Source organism: Cucumis melo, chromosome 7, assembly GCF_025177605.1.
Source record: "Cucumis melo cultivar AY chromosome 7, USDA_Cmelo_AY_1.0, whole genome shotgun sequence".
Taxonomy (NCBI): domain Eukaryota; kingdom Viridiplantae; phylum Streptophyta; class Magnoliopsida; order Cucurbitales; family Cucurbitaceae; genus Cucumis; species Cucumis melo.
In genome coordinates, this window is record NC_066863.1 from 26,422,750 (window position 1) to 26,447,443 (window position 24,694).

The following is a 24,694-nucleotide window of genomic DNA, read 5'->3' on the forward strand; positions in this document are numbered from 1 at the left end:
TCAATATTAATATATACCAAAGTGTTTTGGCAGTAAAATAATTGGTAAAACCTTTACTTAACTTATTCATATTTCCATTACCTTATGTTTGAACTTTGTGGTGTCTAAAACTTAAACATGCTTTTAGTCATTCCTTTGGTTTTAATATGTATTTTATTGATGTGAAGTTAAGTTGAGTCGAGTATAATCAATTCTTAAGCTAATACATGAAATACTTAATTAAGTTATATATAGATAGAGTTGATATACTTTGAAGCCATTAACATCTGATTATTTATGATTATGAGACTCATCCTCTAACTTTCTGTTTAGAACTATTGTAACGTCGATAGTGTAAGAATACGTGTGACTCTCGAGATTTTAATATGTCTTTTTTATATACGTATACCTTTATGCAAATTTCAATATTCTAATTTTGAATCCTCTGAGAATAATTAACAAAAGATTATAATAACCAAAAACAACTTAATTCAACTAATATCAGTATATTTCATAACCAAATAAGAGATCTATAGTTTAAATTATTTGTCTCTATTTTTACTTATTTTTTTCGGACACGTATAAATCTTTCGATTGGGCCACAAGGTGGCTTGCATACTTTATCCTTGGGCCCATTAGATCAACACATGGTCCAAGCCCAACAATAAAAAGAGTACATTTTCATTCCTTCCTTTTGTTTCAAGGAAAAAAAAAGACATTAGAATAGGTCGTATTGTTTAGAATAATTACTAAGTATGTAGTAATATTTTTAAAAAATTGCAAATATAGTAAAGTCTATCAGTGATAGACTTCTATCGTTGATAGACTCTTATGGGTTATCAGTAATAGATCAACATTTGTTACATGGTTTATCTGATAGACTCCTATTATTGATAGATTTTAACAAATTTTGCTATATTTGTAATTTTTTTAAAATGTTGCTATATACTTAATTATTTTGAATATAATTGCTACATTTGCAACTATCCCAAAAAAATAAAAATAAAAATAAAAATACATGAGTATGTACACTATTTACAGTTTCCAAAATGTATATTAAATATCATTTATAAATTTTATATTTAGAATATACTTTTAAAACAACTTAGATTTAGAAGAGAACTTTGAAAGAATTGTTCGAAAGGGATTATCCCAACTTAACCTCAATAAACTAGAGATCGGAGCAACACGACCATTAACCTAAATGAACATTATAGGTTGGATAAGTATATATGTTATCTTTAGCAAACAAAATTTTAGGGTTAATTGCATACATAATGAAAATAAATCGAACACAAACTTAAAACTATTCACAATTATGACTATATATTGATTTTTATTTGTATTTATCACCAATTGAGATAATAGACCTAACGATAAGAATATGACTTAGATCCATCCATGAACCTATTTAATAGCCATTTGCATTCTAATTGCTATTCATTTTGCAATTTCTATGTTGCCTCACTCGTGTATGTTATGTTTCTTTGTCTACTTGCTATGATTTTCAATTTTTGTTTCAAAAAAATATCTGTCACTACAACCGATGATGCTTCTATAGCGATCTATATATAGTGTTGTGTAGAAATTTTCTAATATTTCAATTGTCACGCTTCGTCTTTGATTGTCCTATTAATACTGCAATTAAATGTACTATTAATACTTTTCCTGTTTTTTAAACTTAACTTCATTTATACATTCATGCATTCAGCATCCACCCCTCAACATGTGATACCATATTTTTTCCCCTTCAATAACTAGAAAAGGGTAAGTAATGAATACTCATAGTGTTATTGAGATTCACCAATTTTTTGTTTTCAATTTTAGTTTAAGATAAACGTGAACTCATAATTAGTCTTAAATTTAATAAAGTACGATTATTTTATTAGTCAAAATTGATCATTTCTTTTACTTAAAAAAAGAAAGTCTAAATTTACAGTTCTAGATGGAATATTGATTTATAAAATTTCATAAACTATTTATAAATTTATTTAGTACAAACGGAGAATTCGAACCTCATTCCTTTATAATGGAATATTTATAGATTAAGAGAGATCTAAACTTATTTTTGACCTAAACTATTTTATATAATATGAAATTGTTGCAAAATAAAAGATGTTACATTTAAAAGTAAAGAAATTGTTACACCCAACTTTATATTAAAAATAAACAAACAAACAAATGGTGTCCACAATAAATATAACCACAACCCGACACGAATCTTCAGATATAACAAAACCCCAAAACAAACCAAATGGCATCTCTTGAGAGGCGCGGTTTTTATACAGTCGGAGTCGGACACCTTTGTGGTTGGAAAATGAACAAATTTTCATGGCCCTCCTCCTCGTTTGAGCATCAAATTTCAATTATTATTTAACATTCATTGCTTTGCTTCGCCATTTTCTGGGTTTTTTTTTTCCCTAGATCCTCTCCTCGAGTGGGGGAGAAATTTTGCCTCTTCTTTTCTCTCGAAGCAACTAGAAATCCTTTTCGTCTTCCTGTTTCAGGATTCCAAATCAATTTCCACTTTTAAATCTGTAAATTTCTTCCATCTTCGTACAATTTTATTGCGGATTTCCAGTTTTTGAATTCTATCCAATAATGGCGGCTTGTTTTAGTTTCTCTTCTACCATGGATTCCTGTTTCCGTTACTCATTTTCTAGGGCTGGCCTTAAATCCATCACCACCGATCTTGGCGATGGAACGATCATTCACTGTTGGGCGCCGAAATTTAGAAGAGAGACAAAACCTAATTTGCTTCTACTTCATGGATTTGGAGCCAACGCAATGTGGCAATGGAATGAATTCATAGCGCCGTTGATTCGGTTTTTTAATGTTTACGTTCCTGACCTAATTTTCTTTGGCAATTCCTACACGACTCGTCCGGAGAGGTCTGAGTCGTTTCAAGCTCGTTGTATGATGCGTTTAATGGATTCGTTTGGTGTTCAGAAGGTGAATGTCGTTGGAATTAGCTACGGTGGATTTGTATCGTATAGTATGGCTGTTCAATTTCCTGAGCGATTGGAGAAATTGGTGTTGTGTTGTGCTGGAGTTTGCTTGGAAGAGAAAGATATGGCGGACGGAATGTTCGTCGTGAAGAACGTCGATGAGGCGGCTAGTATTTTGCTGCCTCAAACGCCGGCGAAGCTCAAGGAACTCCTCCGACTCACCTTCGTCAAGCCTGCTCGGATTTTGCCAACTTGTATAATCGACGATTTCATCGATGTGAGTGATTCTTGTGGCTCTGAATCTTTTTCTTGTTTAATTCTTTGGATTTCTATCTGTTTGACAAATTGATGACATTATTCAAGAACAATGATTGTAGTTTATTCAAACTTCGGAATGATTTTACACTTGAAAAACTAGCTCACAAAATGGAATTAAACGGATTAACAATGCAGTTACTAACACTCATCCATTGAATTTCAAATTGATAACTGTTTTGATTCAGTTTCATATACAAAGATCCTTGTGTTCTACATTTTAGGTGGATTGGATTGGATTGGACTGCTAATAATTTTGTTTATGATTTTGCAATTGGGTATCTGACTATAGGTGATGTGCACAGAGTACAAGCAAGAAAAAGAAGAGTTGATTAAAGAAATACTCAAGGACAGGAGCTTAGCAAATCTTCCCAAGATCGATAAGGTTTGAATATATATATTTTTTCTCATTTACGGAACTTATACCTTCTTTTTAATTACTCTAAAAAATGCTTTTTTTTGTCCAAAGTATTTGAGGTTAAAAATGGTATGTAATGTTTTTGAGATAGTTGCAAATGTAGCAATTATATTCAAAATAATTAAGTATATAACAACATCTTACAAAATTGCAAATATAGCAAAATCTGTCAAAATCTATCAACGATAGAAGATAGAAGTCTATCATCAATAGACCATGTAGCAAATGTTGGTCTATCACTCATAAACCATAAGAGTCTATCACTAATAGATTTTGCTATATTTGTAATTTTTTAAAAATATTGCTACATACTTAGTAATTATTCTAAAAACTGCTATATATTATAATTACTCAATGTTTTTTTTATAGCACAATTTTATATCCTATCGAACTAAAATTCAAAAGTTTACTATTTTCTTAAATATTTTAATTCATTTGATTATATTTGAAAATATATTTTTTATTTTTTTAAAAAATAAATTTAGACAAACGAGAGGTTTGTAACAAAAAAAAAAAAAAAGGATATATTCCTTTCAAAAATTTTATTACGATGTGTATCTTTTCTATGTAAGAATATTTGAATTTTTGAAAACAAAAGGAATTTTCTTTTTTAATTTACAATTTTTTTCTTGATTTTAAAAATGTTGGAAGAAGATTTATAGGCTTAGTTTTACGAATAAAAAAAATTAAAAATTAAATGGTAAACAAATGAGGTCATCAACTTCAACCTTAAGCTTTCCATTTCATTTTACTAAACTTTGAAATCAAATTAATGCAGCCGACTTTAATTCTAAAAACTTTGACGATGTTAATTATTATCGTGTTTGGGACGAGAAGTTGGTTATTATAATCATATTAGTATTATTTGATTATAATAACGTATGTTTGGACTATAAATTATTTTAGTTAGAATTATAATAATATGTATTTGAAGGGTAAACTATTTTAGTTTGAGAATGAAATAATAATTATTGTAGCAAAGAATAAAAAATGATGAATGTAAAATAGTAAAAACTGTAACATTATTACATACGATAGTAAATTAGAGCTTTTGAAATAGTGTTGATTGTAACTAATTGGAGAGTAGAAAATAGTATTTACCGTAGCAAAGTAGTTGTTATTATAGTCTTAAATAATCCGGACCTAGAATAATTATTTTATATCAAAATTTGTACAACATTATAAGATTAGGTTAGATTTTTTCCCCATTTTTTTAGTTCCATTTTTTCAGTTCAACCATTACTAATCAGGGTTAATGGAGTCATCTTTAAGATGGTTTCAATGTTGTGTTACTGACAAAGTTGATGATTAATATTTACCAACCACATATGTTTAGAGCTAGCAAATTATTCCAATGATAAGTGTTAGAATTCTAGAAAAATGCTCCCAAAATGTAGACTAACAAAAGTGGTGTTCATTAGTAGACTTTTAAAAATCAAATACCAAACAAAACCTAAAAAGTTAAACACAAAGAAATTATGATGGTTTAGTAGGAAAGTTTATGCAGAGAAAATTAATTCAATGTTATGGAATATGAATAACTGCATTTTCTAAGCAAAAACTAAAAGTAATTCAATTCGAACTTTTTTTTTTGAAATACCTTCTAATAAGTAAATATATATTATTGTTTTTAAAAGGTAAATTGGATCTTTAGTAAAGTAAAATAGATAATTTCCTTTAGTTATATTACTTGTATTCTAATGTTTATATCAATATTTATCTGAAATTGCGATTGCAGCAAACGTTGATAGTATGGGGAGAACAGGATCGAGTATTTCCTTTGGAGTTGGCACATAGATTGAAAAGGTATTTTCATTCCAAATTTATAGCTTGTGATTCGTTTGTTAAAACTAGAAGTTAGAAATAGATGATTTAAGAATTGGAAACTAGTTAGTAAAATATATCCCCTGAATTGATTGTTAGGAATGAAAACAATAAACTAAACTGGTAAAGGAATTTAGACCTGTTGGATCCTTCTGTTTTAGTTTTTTAATTTGTGAAAATTGAACTTATAAACTTTTAATGCGGCATAAAGTTTTATAAATTATTGTAAATAACAAAACTGCTGATTATTGATACTGGTATTACAGAAAGTTTTGATAGAATCTAAAATTTTGTTATATTTTATAAATATTTTTGATACTTTATATTATATAGGAAAAATATCCCTTTTAAGTTACACAAAATTTAAAAACGAAACAAAGTAGTTTTCAAAAAAAAATTTCTCCTTGGATTTTGATTAAGAATTCAAAACTTTTTCTCAAATCATTACAAAATATCACGGAGAAAACAAGGATAAGTTTTAAAAACAAAAGACCAAAAACAAAATTGTTACCAAACGAAACTTTAAAGTGTCTTTGTTCTAACATATGAAAATAGAAGGATTCCGATGTTTGACCTTGTTAAATAGAATCTCTAAAATACTAAACCTATAGGATGAATTATAACCCAAAATTTTGAAGAAGAAATCAAGGGATTACACAAAATTTATAAAGAATTAATTGAAGGATGGATTGATGCAGGCACTTAGGGGAAAATGCAGAATTAGTAGTTGTAAAAGAAGCAGGGCATGCCATCAATGCAGAGAAGCCAAAAGAAATGTATAAACACATCAAAGCATTTCTCACCACTCACCCTGACCTAAACCCTTCAACAAACTCTTCTCTTTGTAGTAGCTTTTGATCATTTATTATGTTTATTATACTTTCACTTCCTAAATCCCATCTGTATGTTATTATACGTACTCATAATTTATCCCCTAAATCTCTACTGTATAGTTTTACTTTTTAAAGATAGTTATCCTTAATCAAAGTTTGTTTTCTTTTACCTCTCTTTGGGGTTTGTTCACAGTGATTTTGATATTGTTTTAGATCCTTTTTCTCACGTGTAAAACTACTTTGGCTTTGGAATGTTTCTTTAATAGTTCAAAATCAATTGAGTATTTGATTAAATATAGTTACGTGTGTTTTGGGTTTCACCTATTTTGTGAACTCTACCTAATTAATTGGACAATCAAATTTTGTTTTGTGACAAATTCTTTTTATTCATGTAACTAAATATTTTTATCTGTCCATTTGAGGTGAGTGATGGAAATTGATACATAAAAGACAGTGTATACACTCAAGTATTTCCCTTACACTTGTAAACATGATTTCATTGTAATAAAAAAAAAATGATTTTGAAATATTAATGACATGTTTTGGAGTGATATTAATTATTTAAAAATCATTCTCAAACGTAAATTGATGATTAATTAATTTTAAGGTTAAATATATTTTTAGCCCTGAATTTTTAAGAAAGCTACAATTTAGTCTATATACTTTTAGGTCCTATTTGATAATATTATTTTTAGTTTCATTTTTAGCTAAACTAGTTCGATTCTAAAAACAAAAATACAAATTTGAAAATTATTTGTCTAATTTTTGAGACATTAGTAAAAGTAGAGACATAAAAATGTAGGAGTAATGTTTGACAACATAAGTTTCAAAAACACAATTGTTATCAGACAGGAAATTAGTCTTTATACCTTAAAAAATAAAACAATTTAGCCTTTATGATGAAAAGTTTCATAAATCAATCATTGTAATTTAAAAATACACTTGAAAACAATCTGCATATGCATGAGGTTCCATTAAAACTCGATAGCATTTGCAACAATGGAAATCTATTACAAATATTGAAGTACACATTTTACAACCTATAAAACAAATAAGGTTGTAAAATCGAAAGAACTTCAATAAGTGGAACACATATCATTGTCGACCAAGTACTTATTGGGGGCAAACCGTTCCGAGTAACTCCTCAAGCTCACTACTTATCCCAATGTCGTCTTCTTTCAATCTCTGTCGCATATCGGGGGCCGATTTTCCTGCAGCTACATAAGTCTTGAGCAATAGATGGTATCCACTTTCGTCTAGACACTTGAGTCTCTTTAAAATCCTAGCAAAATCTTCAGCACCTTCAACGTCTTTCTCTTCCTCAAAGTAATTTAGAAAAGCATTTGTCGTTGCTAGTGATGGATGCCATTCCTTCTCCTTGCTTTCAGATATAGCTGATTCCAAATGACTGAATGCTGAATCCACTTGCTTCAACTTCAAGAAGTAAACCATGAACTTTTCTCGGGCCCTAGAGAAAGGTCCTTTACTTCTCTTAATGGCATCCTCAAAGATCATTGCAGCATCTTCGTACATGTCCTGTTGTAGGTAAGCCCCAATGATAACATTAACTAAGCGCAAATCGAATATGTGACAAATTGATTCCCATTCTTTATAAGTTTTTTTAAGACCCTCAATATCCTTTAGTTTGCTTAGGGCCTGAAGCATGACGAGATAGCTTGTATTAGTCATCGTTGGATAAACTGATTTCAGTAGATTCCATATCCTATTCACCTCACTCAGATTAGAAGTCGACGCATAGAGGCTTATCAAGCAATGGTATGCCAGACGATCCTTCTTATCGGATTTGATCTCTTCCTCTACCTTTTTAAGAGCTAATTCAGCTTTCTCAAGCTGCCCTGCCTTGACATAGAAAGAAGCCAAATTCGAAAATGTTGTCCAATCCAATTTGTTACTGTCTTCCATTTTCATCTCCTCAAGAATTTCTTCAACTTTTCCAATGTCATTCAAGGAAGCACAACTGTTCATCCACACATTGTATGTGAACGTAGTAAGATAAAAGCCTCTCTGCTTCATCTCACCTATTAGAGGAGGTACTTTCTCAGGCTGATCCATTCTCATGTACATGGTCATAAGATTGTTAAAGGCCAAACTAGTAACAAACTTCAACTCATCCATCTTCTTAAAAAGAGTCGAAGCCTTTTCCTCCATCATTTCCTTGCAATAGCAGTTCAAAAGGGCTCCATAAGTACATCGATTCTTCGCAGATGGTGGAAGATCATAGAAATATTTCTCCGCAGCAGTTATTCCATTAACTTTTGATATAAGATCTAAACGCAGGGCATAGTCAGTGAATGAATAGTTAATTTTTCTTATCTCCATCCATTCCATTATCTGCAACCGAAGCAAAGGCAATGGATGAGCTAATATCTTGTCGTCTTGTGTTATTTGAGCAAAAATTTTGGCTGGTCCAACAAAGGGAAATCAGACTATTTCCATGATAGATGAGTTGAATATATTATAACTATAAACTCAACGCTGCATATGAACTAAGGGGACATACGGGACACAACAGAAACAAAATAAGAGAGATTTTGTAGGATGACCCATTCTCAGCCCCTAAACTTCAGCTTACGTCAAAACCACTAGCAAGCACTAAGGGCTTTTAAACGGTATTGTCAGGGATGACCAAGTCTATTGTAGCTCTAACGCACTGGTCACGTCTATCGCGATCTTCATTTCTCTCACACTTTGCTATGATTTCACCATTTTCGGTGGAGGATAGAAAAATGAAAATTTCCATAGGCAAGGCCATGAAGTTAGGTGATATCATAAACCATGGAAGTGAAAGAAAAAGGATTGTTCTCATTGGAAAAGGTAGTTCATTAATCACTTAAGGGGCTGAAGATGGGTCATCCCAACAAAATAGCAAGGAAAAATTCAATCAACAATCGGCTGTACGAAGAGAAAAATTGACAGAAGGCAACAGAAAATGAAGACCCATGGAAAGAAGCAGTAATTTAGTGCACTTTGTTTCTCACACAAATTTCAGCGAACAAAACCTATGCAATTAAATTTGATAGCATCTCCATCAATGGCAACTTCATTAACATAACTTCTAGAGAAAGAACAAACCTGAAGGGAATGGTCATATCTACGATACTTCCGGAGCTCCTTTATGCATTTTTCGAGCTCATATTTTTTGACGATATTTCCCTCCATGATGAACCGGTTTATTGTCTGCGCCACGCTACCGCCAGTAGCACCCAGGACCGACAACCTCGGGTAGAGCCCCCGATGATTATTCGCAGGACTGCGCGTCAACTCGGCCACTGAAGTACAGAGCTGCCGGAGACCTGCCGGCGCCCTTGAGATTAAACTCCGACGATTCATTTCTCTCGAAAATCACGTCTCCTCCTGAGCCTTGAGAGCATGATACGGCAGTGGCTTTGTTAGGGTCTAACGAAAAATCCGCTCTTGAATATAATAAATAAAACAGAAACTAAATCTAACAAAAAACCAAACTGCTTATAAGAAAGACTCATTTTTTAGGTTTACCTTCTTCCTCCTCCTCTTATTTCTTTCATATTCATCTTTTTTTTATTTTTCAATTTTTCATAGGTTTTTTTTTTTAATTTAAAAGATTGTATATAAAGAATTTTAAATAAAATATTGATTTTGGATAAACAAATGTAAACGTGTAAAAAAATAAAAATAAAAAATCGTTTATAAAAAATCTTTAAAAAAATTAAACAAAAAAGTAAACTAAAAAATAAAAGATTGGGTATGAATTTTTTTTTGAATTGTTAAACATTTCGATGGGTTTTCTATATTCTTGAAAAGACTCTAAATAAAACACGTGTCTTTATTTTTTTAAAAAACAAATTATTTACAAAAGTTTAAATTTTTTATTTACAAATTGAAAGGAATTTTCAATTACTAAAAAGACTTTTTGGGGGTTTTTTTTTATTTGATAGTTATTTGGTTTTTAAAATTAAATTTCTTTTAAGTTATTTGAAAAATAAATTTGAGGATTATGGTTAATAAAAACAAATCATAAAGGAAGGACTAGAAAATAGAGGATGTGAGATTGAAAGGAAAAAAAGACGACAACAGTTATGGATCAATGTCTTTATTCTTTCATGTATATTTAAATTTATTCGTATAAATACATATAAATTTTCTTACTTATAAGTTTAGACAAAAACTCTTTTTTTTTTTTTTTTTTTTTTTTTTTTTTTTTTTTTGTTTTGAAACAAATTTCAAACTTAAAATAAAAATATTAAAAGTTCGAACATATAATTAAAATGTAGCAAACTAGAGTTTATTTGATAATTTAGAATCAATTTAAATTAAGCATAGAAAAAAGTTTTGTTTTTTTAATGTCATTTTATTTAAATCTTTTAATAAAAGTTATTTAAGATAAGATTTTAAAGTATCTCACAAAATCTATTTATTTTTATTCTCTCTTAAATTTGTTGGATATTTTAACTCATTTGCTTTTGAGAGTTATGTCATGGAGTTTGGATGGCCTTAACTTGTTTCTCTCTAGTTTGAACGTGATCTTAACTTGTGTAAGAGATTTTCACATTAGTGTACGATCAAATCTACAACACTTTGATACTTAAATTAGTATAGGATAATTCTTTTAGTGATTACTCACTCTACTTTCGGATGGTTGAATAGGAGATGCCAAAAATGTTTTTGATGCTCTAGATTTGAACGCACTAGTCCAACTCAAGGTTTATTATTCTTTTCGATTATGTATGTACTTACGTGAACACATTTAAATATATACATAAAAAATAAAATATATCATATCAATGATCCGTACCTAACATAGTTTTTCTCCTCTCAATCTTATGTCCTCAGTTATCTAATCCTTCTTTCATAATTTTTTCTTGTTAACCATAACCCTCGAATTTATTTCTTCGGATTGTTTAGATTTATTTACTTAAGGAACACATAAGCACACACTAACTTTTTTATCCATGAATATGATTTTGGATGCGTTTAGAATACATTTTCATGTATTTACTTTAAAAAATAAATCATTTTAAAAAAATATATATTTAACTGCAACTTAAAATATCTTTCGAAATGTCTAAAACAATTTTAATTAAAAGTGTTTAAATAAAAATAATTTTTTTTTTTTAATTCTTAAACCAATTCAAACGACCCAAATGGTTTTTTTTTGAAAAGGATGAAATCACTTTTATTTGGTTTCAAAATCATTTAAAATACACGTCCAACTCAGAATCAATTCAATATTTAATTTAACTACTGGATTCTACAAAATTTCAATAAGGTGAGCTCCATAAACATTCCTCCCGATAATAACAAAAATCAGCAGTAAAATTTTAATTTATAATCAACTAGGGACATCAATGATTAAATTCTCATAAAAGAAATTAAAATTGCTTCACTTACCATTCAATGATGCAAGAGAAACAATCCTAAACCTCCATTTTGTAGCACAACCAAAACCATCCTTTTAGAGCAGTTGAATCGTCGATATGATAAAATGAACATTTGGGGGCCTAAAATTTTATCTTTGTTCCATTTTGTTTTTCCACATTTTTACTGCAATTTGGATTTCATTAATAATTTAATATCGATAGAACTTGTATCAAACACGTAAGATGAGCATAGCTCAATTTAGAGTACATCTTCAACCAAGAGGTTAGGGTTTAAATTTCATACCCTACATGCTGCTTGGTCAGGGTTTAAATTTCATGCCCTATGGACCGTTGAAGTAGGAGGAAAAAAAACCTCTATCAATACGAAAAGCACAAGATAATAAGATATGGTGTACGAAAACACCTAAGAAACTCCGGATATCCAGAAGTAAGTCCAGCAAACCAAGTCTACTCACCAACGGCAATGAAAGGAAGTCCCCTGATGAAGAATATGTAAATCAATGATTAGTGTTTGCTTTGATGGAAAACTATTGAGTTAGACTGCGACAATGCACCCATGATCCCATCCTCAACCTTGAATATATAGTTGGAATTTGAAAGCCCTTTATTAGTTACGAGATATAAATTTGAATTACGTTTTGTCGTTTTTCTAGAAAACTACTGCCCACAATGCGGCAATCTCCTCTAATAATTTCTTATGCATCAAAGATACCCCGCAAGACATTGAAAATAAAAAATGAACAAACTAATCACCACCACTGTTATAATCTTGGAACTCAAGAATGCAGTTGTGCACAATTTATAGAACAGGTCATGTTTAAGTAAGGTCGTACATTGTTAGTGTTAATTCACGGAGATTTTGATCATAAATGGGGATTCTCTAACCTCAATAACAGTTCACCGAATCAAGGAATGGAGAAGAAAATGAAAGATATGAGGTAATTATATGTTGTTACGGACTTTCACCGGGGCAAATGCAACAAGACACGATGATGTTACAATTTTATGCAGTAGAACTCTAGGGAGACACACGATGCAACTTATGATCCTTTAGTGCAGGCTTTATAAAGAAGTGTTTACCACTTACCAGCCACCATGTCTTGAGAAATAGTCATTATCAAGTGAAATAGCAAGAGCAACGGCTACGGCTCTCTCTGAAAGAGTAAGTTGTCGGGCGACTTCCAGCTCTTGAACCTATCACCATGAACAGCACATAATATTGAAAAAGTATTTTATATGAAAACTAAAATCAAGTTTAACATCAATCAAATAATCTTACTCCTCTAGCAGGGCCAGTCCTTGAGACCGGATCAGAAGCTCCAAAACGAATGACATACTGACCCGCATCAGTAAAGATCTGCATCATATTTTAGACAACAAAAACCAATAAATATATTCCTCGTGGAACTAATTTCATCGACTATAAAGAGATAATTGAGTAAAAGAGTCTACAAGAAATGATAACAAGTATACAAGAAAAACTGAAGATGCAAATCACGTAGGCATGAGTTTTGGGGCCTATGACATAAAATTAAGGCAATGAGGCTGATAAAAGTTTAATCATATATGGAAAAAGGTAATGACTTGTAAAAGCAGATTCCACAAAAGATCAGTATCCCGGCAAGTTGGACAATTATATAGACACAAGCAATCTGGCAGACCCACAAGTATTTGACTGTATTTTGATTGTATTGAGGGGAAAAATTCCTGATCTTGAAGATCCATGCGGCATTCAAGTCTTGATTTATATTCTTGATCTAATTGATTCCTAATGAATTGAATTCTTACTTGTTCCCTATCAACTATCGTGTTAGGCTGTGGTGGAACAACTTTTGTAGGGGGTGGCAACGGACTTGGATCATATTCCTTGGAGTTATCCTTTTGTTAATTTGATTTAGGCATTTTTGTAGACCTTTGGTGAGAGGTGGGACGAAGCTGAGAGTCCCAGATGGTGGAAGGGTAATCTTTCATACCTTTTTTCGTGATAACAATCTGGTTAAAAATAAATAGAAGAATTTCATATGAGTTTGACAGCTCGTGTGAGATATGGTCCATTGCTAGAATCAATGTGTCTCTTGGGGCATCTTTAACTAGAATTTTTTTCCATGTAACTATCCTTTAGCCTCCAATCTCCTTTCATGGCAGATTTGGAAGCACTGCTACTGAGAAGCTGAGGGAAGAAGATTATGAAAATCTCTTCATTTCCACAATTTACATTTCATTAAACAGAAAATGCTCGTTGGTACGAAATACTGGTCTTTATCCTAAGCTATTGCATGAAGGGAAAAGAAACGACCTCAAAGCCAAAACCTCTCCAATCACGATCCACCTCAGCAAGCACTTTTCCATCAATGTCCTTTAATGTAAAGGTCCAATTCCAAAATCCAGGATTTTCAACAACTGCGAACTGCTTGTTCCTGAAAGTTACAATTTAAATTTGACAAGTCACAACTGAAACTGTTTGATACAAAATTGGCAGTTGATTCCATCATGACTTCGTATGGTTAAATAGAAATAAGATAACCACAAACATGATAGAGAAAAGCAAATAGCGCATCAAGGATGACACACTGATATCATGTATATTATTTCAATTATAAAACCTACTCAAAAAGTAATTATTCTTGTGTTTTGTTGAACTGGCTAATAGTTATTTTTCAGTATAGTTTGATTTGAATTTGTTGTATTTAAAATTACCACAGGGAAAAAATCAATGAAACAACAATAATAAATATATCTTTACAAAATTTTTCTAAAACTTGATAACAATTCAAAACAGTTTTAAAAGGTTATATCATAACAATTTTTAGAAAATATACCCAAACAGCCTCTTACTGTCTCCAATAGATAGATGAGAAAAAGGATGTATTATGACCCTGGAACACCATACCAGGAAGAATAGAAATCTAACCCTCAAACACAAACAATTAAACCATGTGACTGCCAAACCGTGGTGGCCCCCTTCTAAACCTTTGGATGTACAGTGAAATTATAACTACATTGTGCCAATTCCTCGAATAATTACTCAACAAACACATGCATGACTAGACAAGGTTTCGATCAAGGTCAGTTTGATGCAATACAATGAATCAATGTAAATAGTTTGTGCTAAACTTACCCAAGGTACAGATCATACACCCTCCTCCAAAGATGCCACCGTCTATGAACCACACCAATTTCCTAGAGTTGTTTTTTTAATGTGAAAACATGTCCAGAGTGCCACAAGGTAAAAGAGTTTTTTGTGAATGCACTAAAATATAACTGAACCATCATACCTTACCATCAACTTCAGCATATATAGAACTGGTTAGCCACCAAAAGGGCCGCCGAACCTAAGAGTATACATTAATCTGAAAGTCATATTTGATTGTTCCTTGCAAAGGAAAAGGAAAACATTAAAATGCTTACCCTGAAAAGTTCATTACCCATTGCATCCGTAATATATGCCACAAAAGGGCGCCTTAGACGAAGCAACTGCAAGAAAAAGAATCAACCAGGATTTGAAGTTTAAGTTTAGTCTCATATTTGCACATCAGAATTGTCATAGTTACTGTAGTTAAGTTGGTCATTGTAATGTAAAAGGTTTTAAGTTATATTATACCTGTCTAGCAATGATGCTACTTTGCTCCCGAATAAACCCAACTGGCTATTTCACAAAATTGCAGTATGTAAGGTCAAAGAAGAATCTGGTAAACATAAAAGTAGGGAAAAGGAAAACAATAAGAGTGAAAGACAAAAATGGATGCTTACTGACTGGGGATAGCAGACGTCAACTATAGCATAACGATTTTCCTGCATTTCCCAAATTAAAGTGGTGATATAACATAACCTAGGATTTAAAATGAAAGAAACAGGAATACGAGCAAGAATTTGATGATAAATGAGCAAAATATTTGCAAGCCTATTAAAGTGTTAGTGACTACTTATTGAAGGTTTCTTCAAACATCACAAGAAGCAGTCAAGTTCTTAACACTTCCATAAACATAATTTGATCCATAACATTCCACCACAATTGCTCAAAAAGTGTAGCTAGAATGTATAAACAAACCAATTATAACCTAACAGCAAAGAAGAAGGGGGAGGGGTTGCCAAGATACCATTAAATGAGAAAAGTGTGTTAGATCATCGACATGATTTTTGCTAGAAAAGGAAAGTTAAAAGGCTGGAAACACAATTCAATAAAAGGATCTATCAAATTACACAAGCACTCATTGCATTCTTAAGATGATGCTAGGGGTTTGGTCGGTAAGTACCTTAACTGTGTCATTCTAATCCTTTCAAAATTTTCATTAGATTTTCAAGGTATACTAAATAAGTGGACACTGTAAACAGCGTGACATAGAAATCTGCACATGAATAACTAACCAGGAGAAAACAAGGGATGGAAAAGAGTTACCTGCTCAAACCCAAAAACCAGATTTGCCCACTCTATATCCCTGGTAATGAGCAAATTAGATCTAGCAAGAAGAGGTGCAACTTGGACCTAAAGTATAGAGAGATGAAGGAAACACTCATGTCAGTGTAATTCAGTGGAAATATGGCAGAAGAAGCAAGCATTTTACTACAAAATTCACACGAAGATAAGAACACGTTTCCAAGTAACAATCACATTCACTTATGAGTCATGAGGTAAGCATAAGCGATGTCATGCTTGGAACCCCAATACTAACTATACTCTGCTCATCAGCAATTTGACGTGATCTTGATTCAAAGTGTAATATTGTTTTTTACCATAAGCCATGGTGGACAATATTAATTCTAAACCTCAACTAATCCACTCCCTCAACTGGAATCTCAATGCAGAAAGAAGAATTGTTCTTAGTCTTAGCACAAATAAGTGAAGTTCAAGAGAGTACACAGCAGAGCAAATGAACTATGATTTACTTGACTAAAACTCAAAGTATAGCTCTTCACTCGTTTTCAGAGCGAGAAGTAGAACAGCCTTCAACTGGAAACGAGATTACACCGAACCAAAACTGTTTAGCAAGACAACTAAACCTAAAGTAATTACAGTACAGGACATCAGAAGATACAACAAAACAAACAAACTATATCATTCATATAATGAAATGAGACAAACAGGAATGCCAATGAACAATTAGTGATGAAATTAAAACTAATGAGGAAAATTCAACTAATGAGGAAAATACAAAGCAAAGATTCAAAGCACAAGCATATAACTTAAAATCTAAGCTAACCTCTTCGGGAGAATGTGGCTCTAGAAAACCAGAGACCGATTGACTTGGAGGTGGTTGCTTCCACGGTTTCCCTTCTGCAAAAGTAGCATCCAATGTCGATTTCCCAAACGCCCTGCGATCATAACCACCAATCCGATTCTGATTTCCATTTCGATCATAATTACCAATCCGGTGTCGTTTCCGTTTCTCTCTACTACCTTCCAGCTTCCTATCTGCTTCCCATAGCTTCGCCAGGAAGCTCCTATCTATGAGCGGACTATCATCATTCTGAATCCTTCTTCCGAAATGACGATACCCAGGCGCAATCCTGTGCACTGGCCAAAGCGAGGTTCTACCGCAACAATCTTCTACGATGCATTTGCGAACAGTATTTGACCAAAAACGCAAACTCCTAGTCCAGTTCATCTACACGATTGCATACACAAAATCTAGAGCAGAATCAAACTTGAATTGTATTGTGAAAAAGAGAAATCAAATTTGCTGTATGCATTAGAATGCTTGAAAGTTTGTATAATTTGAAGATGAGCTGAAAACCGAGCTTGATTTTGACGGAGGGACCAGAGAGGGAGAACTTGGGAGAATAGAAAGATCGAAGAAACTTTGTCACGAGAATTACAAATGGAAATTTCTTTAAATTCACAAAATAATTAGAAAAGTATTACAAATATATCCAAATTTCATAATCTATCGTAATAAATAAATAAATAAATAAATAAATAAATATATATATATATATATATATATATATATTCGAATCCATTATAAAAAGAACCGTCAAATTATCGTTTGAACTTGTAAGTCATATTATCATTTGAACTTCTAAGCCGCGCGCACCCTCACCACAGCCGTGAGCCGCGCCCTTCCAGCCGAGCCGTGAGCTGAGTCTCATCAAATAGAGCCGTGAGCCGAGCCATTTCACCTGAGCCATGAGCCGAGCCATTCCCATTGAGCCGTGAGCCGAGCCTCTTCAATCGAGCCATGAGCCGAGCCATCTTATCTGAGCCATGAGCCGAGCCTCTTCAAATCGAGCCGTGAGCCGAGCCATTTCACCTGAGCCATGAGCCGTGAGCCGAGCCTCTTCACTCGAGCCGAGAGCCGAACCATCTTATCTGAGCCATGAGCCGAGCCACTTCAAATCGAGCCGTGAGCCGAGCCATTTCACCTTAGCCATGAGCCGAGCCATTCCCACTGAGCCGTAAGTCGAGCCACTTCCACCCGACCGTGAGCCGAGTCATTCTCTAGCTGAGCCTTGAGCCGAGCCATTCCCTAGCTGAGCCGTGAGCCGAGCCTCCCATCCCCAAGCCGTAAGCCGAGCCATTTTACCTGACAATGAGCCAAGCCGCGAGCCGAGCCACTTCCACCCGAGCCGTGAGCCGAGCCATTTCATCTGAGCCACGAGCCGAGCCTCCCATCTCCAAGCCGTAAGCCCAGCCACTTCCGACCGAGCCGTGAGTCGAGCCATTGTAGCTGACCCATGAGCCCAGCCGCGAGCAGAGCCATTTTACCGGAGCCATGAGCCGCGTCATTTTACCTGAGCCATGAGCTAAGGCGCGAGCCGAGCTACGTTACCCAGCCATGAGCCGAGCCATTCCCCATTTGAGCCGTGAGCCGAGCCTCTTTGTTTCGAGCCGTGAGCCGAGCCATTCTTTATGTGAGCCGTAAGCCAATTTCCCTTCCATCTCCGAGCCGTGAGGCGAGCCTCTTTTATTCGAGCCGTCACCCGAGTCAATTTATATAAGCCATGAGCCGAGCCATTCCAGTCCGAGCCGTGAGTTGAGCCCACATGATCCGGGAGCCGCGCCGAGCCCATTCATCCGAGCCCCTTCCGTCTCCGAGCCTCGAGCCGCGCCGATTCCTTATCTGAGCCGTGAGCCGTGCACCTCTTCTACCCGGGCCGTGAGCCATGCCCCCCTACTGCCTGCCGTTTTCCCTTGCCCAGTCGAGCCGTGTCTTCTTTCTTAGATACTTAGTCATTGGCCTAATTCGGTCTCCAAATCGTATGAGATTAGAGATTTGATCTGTAATTTAACCCATCCTGTATTTAGTTACGCTAAAGAAAAAGAAAAAAGAGAGAAGTTTTGAACAGACTACAAAAACCCTAAACCCTAGATTAGACTATAAAACTTCAAAAAATAAGTATCGTAAAATTTACCGACTTTTTATAGTTGAAGGGAAGAAACAAAATTGAATAGCCAAACTCAAAACTTTGTGGAGAAATTAGAAGATGCTCTAAAGCACCCACCCAACTTTGAGTTCTGTAAAGTTGTAGCCGTGGGATCCAAATTTTGATAGCTTTTGTTCAAATTTCCATGGAAAGAAGAAGCTCCCATCTTCCATCACTGGTCTCTATTTTCCTCTTCTTCTTCTTCTTCATTTCATGTAATGCCTAACTTATCCCCAGATCGCAAATTCAACTCTCCTAGTTCTTATCGTACCTTATCGAACTTACAGAGAAGGAGAGATCAACAGATCTCTAATTGCGGCGAGAAAGTTTCGGCTTCACAGTGTTCCCAGACCCTCAAATGCCGGTGGTGCCGGAGTGATGTCATCGACGATACCTGCTTCACCAGAGCTGAGGCTTTGAGATTGCCCCAACAGGTCTTTTCCTGTGATTGAATTTCCTCTCTGTATCTCTAATTTTCTTCAGATCTGTTGATTTCCGGTTGTGGGTCATGTGTTTACTTCATTTACTTTGATTTCAATGTACATCGCTGCTGGGTGGTTACTGGTTAGGTCTTTTCTTCTAGCCTTGGTTGGGACACTAGCATTTTGAAATATCAATACAACGTATTTGTTTGAGTTTATTTTAACCGAACTTGCGGATTGGTTGAGTTTGTAATATGTATCACCGATTACCTTAGAGACTGTATGTGAAAATTTGGATCGGATGCTATTAAAATTTGAAATTTTGGATCGAAATAATGTACGAAACCAATAAAAATATGCTAAAATAATGAGTATTTTGAGAGAATTTGGAGGCAAAAGGAAGAAAGAAAAGAATCTCAGTCCTTCAAGCAAAACTAAGACCACCATTTAAAGAAAAATAATTGAAGATTTAAAAGTAGAAACTGTTTTAGAATTAATTGATATTCATTTTTGGAATTCAGAAAAAACAATTAATTCTTGCAATCCGTAATTAAACCTTTTCTCCTTTTTTTTTTCTTTCCCATATTCCCAACAGTTTCTATCTGTTGCATCTTACACTTGCTTCGTTACATATGAGTAAAAAAAGACTCTATTTATTGCTGCTAACCATTGTACACACTAAAGAAAGAAGAAACAACTTTATTATGTGTTAGTAGTTAATATATGTGTGTGTGTATATATCAATCATTTTTTTTTTTGTCAAATATAACATTTTAACATTAAAAACATTAATATATCATTCAAATGAACAAAAGTGCAACTGATATGTCATGTGTTACAAATAAAAATAACCCTCAAACACGTTTAATAAATACATGTGCAGTGTTTTGGGTGAATGGGTTAGTAAAGATGGCTACGTTGTTTAGATGACTCTATATTATTATTATCTCAAAATAGTTAGATACTTGACCCATTAATAATATCTCTAGGTTCTACAATGTTGCATACTTTAGATATTTAAATTTTTTAAATTTGAAATTTAGGGTTTCAAGAACACTTTTAACCTCATTATATATATTTTTACTATATATAATCACTTTCAATTTCGATACCAATACCAACTAATCATTATATGAAGTGAAATTTTTTAATTTAAATATAAAAATAATGAAAAAAAAAAACTTAATCGATTAGGTGACATTAATGTCAAAAATTGAGAATATTTAGTGAAAATTTGAAATTAAAAGTATAAATCTTTAAATATTTTATAAAAAAATATCTGGATACCAAATTGCAAAAGTTATGGTTATTGATTGTGACAAAAAAACAAAACAATTCTGATCAATTTAATATTATTTTTGTTTATTCAAAATTTTAAATAAAAATGGAATATTAAATAAGGAAATTGTTGTTTTTCAAATCGCCTTTGTCTATATTTACCGTAAAAGCATTAACTAAAATGTCAACATAAGAGAGAAGACTTTCAAGAGAGAAGACTTTTTTAATTCACTAATATGTTTTCTCCTACATGGAAATCCTAGCCCTAATTAAGGAACATTTTAATGGAAACTTTTTTGGTTGAAATGGAATATATATAAAATTATATATAATTTCAGAAAAAAAAAGACATTTTTAAGAAAATAAGTGGAACGATGTGGTTTAAAAATAAAAAGAAAACTAGGATAAAATAGCCAAAATAAAATACAAACAAAAGAAACTTAGCCATTGGAAAAGAAAAAAAGAAAGAAAAAAAAAGCAAAGGAACATTTCAAATTGTTCCACTCAAAAGAAAATAAAAGCCAACAAACTAAAAATATATAAATAGATAAAAGCTTTTTTCTTAAAGATATGTATAGTATAGATAAATTTAAAACCTATTATGTTTTAAAAGAAGTTTATAGGTTTGAAAAAAAAATGTCTTTTTTATGTGTGTGTATATATATAAAAAAATGACAAATTTTAAAGAAAAAGAATTGGGTGTATCCTCAACTACAATTTCTTGTTCATTTATTTTTCTTTTCTTTTTTTTTTTTTTTTTTTTTGAAGAGAACTATTTACCTAATATCAAATAAAAAAATTAATTTATTTTTCAATACAAAACATGCAATAAGATTAATATGGAATTAGTAAAGTTTCGTAATTAATATTTAAGTAATTGATGAAAATTATGTGATTACGTTATAAGGGTTTATTTCCTTAGTTTTTTCTTTTGGGAATTCAAGTGAGAGTGGGGAAGAATTATGCAACAAAAATAGAAGAAAAAGATTTAAAGAGTACTCTTAAACTTTCAAAATTTAAAATAACATTGCTAGATAGACTTAGTAGCTAGGAGAAGGAACACTAAATAATCCTATCTTCCCTATTACAACCCATCATTTTACCAAAATACATCTAAAAAATTTAATGAGATTTTGATAAGCAAGACACTGGTGGAACAGCAGACAAAACTTTTCCATCAACATTTTGACAAACAGCTTTGGCTTCTTCTCCCGGATTTGTCATTTTTATGTTCACATTGTCCAATATAATATTTGAGCAACGAGCTTGGGAGCAGTTAAATGTAATTGCTTCTTCATTTGCTGATGTTCCATTCACTTCACGATAAGTCACATCACTTACTTTTATGTCCATTCCCTAAAAATTAAAAAATATATATATGAACAAAATGTAACAAAGTAAAGAGAAAAGAAATTATTTTCTTACACACACACACACACATAATATATATATACCTTGATTTTTCTTGAGTATGCGTAAGAGGTATAATATTGATCAATAATGATTGGATTTTTTGAATTCTTCAATGTTATTTTTTCGAATGTAATGTTCTTTGCATATCCGTATCCACCCTGAAATTACATTCCAAAGAAATATTGAGTATTATTCATTTATATTACATATTGTATGCAAGTAAAATTAAAAATAAATAATCTCACCTCCCAAGTCTTGATTCTAATTCCATTTTGAGTGTTGCGTAGGAGGCAATTGCTTACATGCACATTTTCAACCACGTTATACTCACCATCTTTTCCTAAGCTTCCAATGCTACATTGATATTTTTATTTGAAATAAAAAATTAGTAAAAAAAACTTTAATAAAATTAAAGTTTTGAAAAATATAAAGAGATTACCTTATGCCATGACCAGGGCCACAAGTGATAGTGTTTATATTGATATTGGAAGATCCATTATTAATAGCAACACAATCATCACCTACATTATTAATGTGTAGCTAAGGATTAAACTATATCAATTTCAACAAATAATAACAATATGACATTATATATTACCTGTTCCTATAAAAGAATCTTGGATAAAAATATTTGTTGATTGAGAAATATCAATCCCATCCGTGTTAGGACTATCCTCGGGTGCACTAATATGAAGGTGTGAGAAAATAACATCATTGCATAAATTTATAGAGATATGATTCTTGGCACTGTTGACATGCTTCATTCCATTCATTTGAAGACCGTTGCAATTGTGGAAAAACAAAGCCTAAAAAAATCACACACATCATAATTGTTATTATATTATTATCAATATTATAAATTAATATTAAACCATCAAACCCAAGATTTTCAAAAACACACCGTTGGTCGTTTACATTGTTTATGATCACATCCTTTCCACCAACAAGAGCCTTGACCATCAAATCTTCCACCTCCTTGTACATTCAATCCTTCTACGTCAACAAATTGGACCCATTTACTTTTACCATCATTTGGCCATTCATCCTTGGTTGGAGCCATTAGGGTTCCTCCAAGCTATATACATATATTAAAAACACACACACATAGTTATTACTAAAAACAAGTGATATGATCAGTACTATTCAAATTTATTGTAAATGTAGAGTAAGGTAAATTACATCAAAAATGACTTGGTTGGACTTGCAAGGACCCTGAAATTTGAGAGGGCTCAATAGGTAAGTTTTTCCATCGGGTACATGTAATGTTGGACTATCTTGTGTTGCTCCACACACATCATTCCAAGCTTTCAAAAATGCCTTATCGTAAAGAAAAATACAAAGAAAACCAAATCATTATAAGATTATTGATAATTATAATAACTAAACAACAGAAATTATTTTTATAAAAATGAATAGAATTCCCAATGTAGGTAAATTAAATTCTCACTTTTGAATCATCCGTTTTGCCATTTCCAATTGCACCGTAATCAAGAACATTGAAATCAGATGAACTCAATACGGTCCGTGAGCTTAGAATGGCAATGGAGTATGTGAGAATTGCAGCTAAAAGAAGCTTCATTTCTATGGTAAAAATGAAGAATTTGGAGAGTAGAAAGATAGAGAAATGAGAGATCCGTACTCAAAATTTGAATGTTGTGAGAAATGACTGAATACAGCATTCTTTAAATAGAGAATGCAAGGAGGGAAATTTGAGAAATTAATGATTTTTTAATTAAAAAATAATTAATGAAAAGAATAGGAAAGGAAACTAATAATTAGAATTCTTTATCCATATTAGTATTTTGTAATTTTTTTTAATCGTTTGCATTTATTTTAGGTAGTTTTTTTAATCTATTTAATTTAGGTGATTTGATTTACTATATATTATTGCTCAACTAATTGTTTGTGTGTATATATATATGGTAAGGAATTGAGGTAATTTATCTTAGTCCAAACTAATTGTAGAAATACAAACCTTATTTTGTTGTATTTGTTTCTTGAATGAGATTTTTTTTTTCTTTTTTAGTACAATATGCCAATTAAGAGTAAGTAGAATGAGTTTAAGTAATCAAATATTTATATAATATATTTGTGTTAGTAGTTTGTACGTTTAGAAAAAATTTGTTTGAAAATATGTGTTTTAAAGCGTAGAGATTAAAGAAGCTAGGATTTAATATTATTAATTAATGTTTGTTTCTTTTTTGTTAAAAATGATTATGTCATAAATTTAAAGTTTTAATTATTTCTTTATTTTACTTTTATAGCTATAAGTTGAAAATAAAATACTTTATTTATTGTTGTTTTAAATTGACTAATTTAATTATGTAGAAAAGAATAATAATGACTAATAACATATATACAAAACGAATGAAAATTCTTAAAAATGACTATGTCATAATTGAAATATACATTTAAAATGAATATCTAACTTCTTGGATATGATTATATAATATGCAAATTGATTTGAAGGATGGTGAAAAATGAGGGATGTGACATTGATTTTTAATTTTTTAACAATTGAAAA

General features: G+C 32.1%; 4 protein-coding genes across 5 annotated transcripts; 1 reads left to right on the forward strand and 3 right to left on the reverse strand.

Annotated features, from left to right (window-relative positions):
* The first annotated feature begins 2,225 nt into the window (after window positions 1–2,225).
* Window positions 2,226–6,486, forward strand: LOC103494432 (uncharacterized). Its single transcript, XM_008455599.3, has 4 exons — window positions 2,226–3,204; window positions 3,535–3,627; window positions 5,399–5,466; window positions 6,183–6,486. The coding sequence occupies exons 1-4, from the start codon at window positions 2,581–2,583 to the stop codon at window positions 6,340–6,342; spliced, it is 945 nt and encodes a 314-aa protein (XP_008453821.1). The 5' UTR covers window positions 2,226–2,580; the 3' UTR covers window positions 6,343–6,486.
* Window positions 6,487–7,210: 724 nt separating this feature from the next.
* Window positions 7,211–9,804, reverse strand: LOC103494433 (pentatricopeptide repeat-containing protein At1g02370, mitochondrial-like). 2 transcript variants are annotated; one of them, XM_008455600.3, is made up of 2 exons: window positions 9,411–9,804; window positions 7,211–8,669 (listed from the first exon to the last, which is right to left on the reverse strand). In XM_008455600.3, the coding sequence occupies exons 1-2, from the start codon at window positions 9,666–9,668 to the stop codon at window positions 7,431–7,433; spliced, it is 1,497 nt and encodes a 498-aa protein (XP_008453822.1). In that variant the 5' UTR covers window positions 9,669–9,804; the 3' UTR covers window positions 7,211–7,430. The 2 variants fall into 2 exon arrangements, with proteins under 2 accessions (XP_008453822.1, XP_008453823.1); XM_008455601.3 differs by having other exon boundaries at window positions 7,211–8,740; window positions 9,411–9,560.
* Window positions 9,805–11,852: 2,048 nt separating this feature from the next.
* LOC103494434 (altered inheritance rate of mitochondria protein 25) lies at window positions 11,853–17,518 on the reverse strand. The gene is made up of 11 exons (XM_008455602.2): window positions 16,894–17,518; window positions 16,092–16,178; window positions 15,446–15,487; window positions 15,297–15,341; window positions 15,104–15,169; window positions 14,971–15,027; window positions 14,814–14,875; window positions 13,992–14,112; window positions 12,975–13,052; window positions 12,783–12,889; window positions 11,853–12,173 (listed from the first exon to the last, which is right to left on the reverse strand). Exons 1-11 carry the CDS (start codon window positions 17,296–17,298, stop codon window positions 12,143–12,145), a joined length of 1,101 nt encoding a protein of 366 aa, XP_008453824.1. The 5' UTR covers window positions 17,299–17,518; the 3' UTR covers window positions 11,853–12,142.
* Window positions 17,519–21,879: 4,361 nt separating this feature from the next.
* LOC103494869 (probable polygalacturonase At3g15720) lies at window positions 21,880–23,749 on the reverse strand. Its single transcript, XM_051088129.1, has 8 exons — window positions 23,618–23,749; window positions 23,350–23,487; window positions 23,072–23,245; window positions 22,769–22,976; window positions 22,610–22,691; window positions 22,416–22,524; window positions 22,212–22,328; window positions 21,880–22,113 (listed from the first exon to the last, which is right to left on the reverse strand). Exons 1-8 carry the CDS (start codon window positions 23,747–23,749, stop codon window positions 21,880–21,882), a joined length of 1,194 nt encoding a protein of 397 aa, XP_050944086.1.
* Window positions 23,750–24,694: the final 945 nt, after the last annotated feature.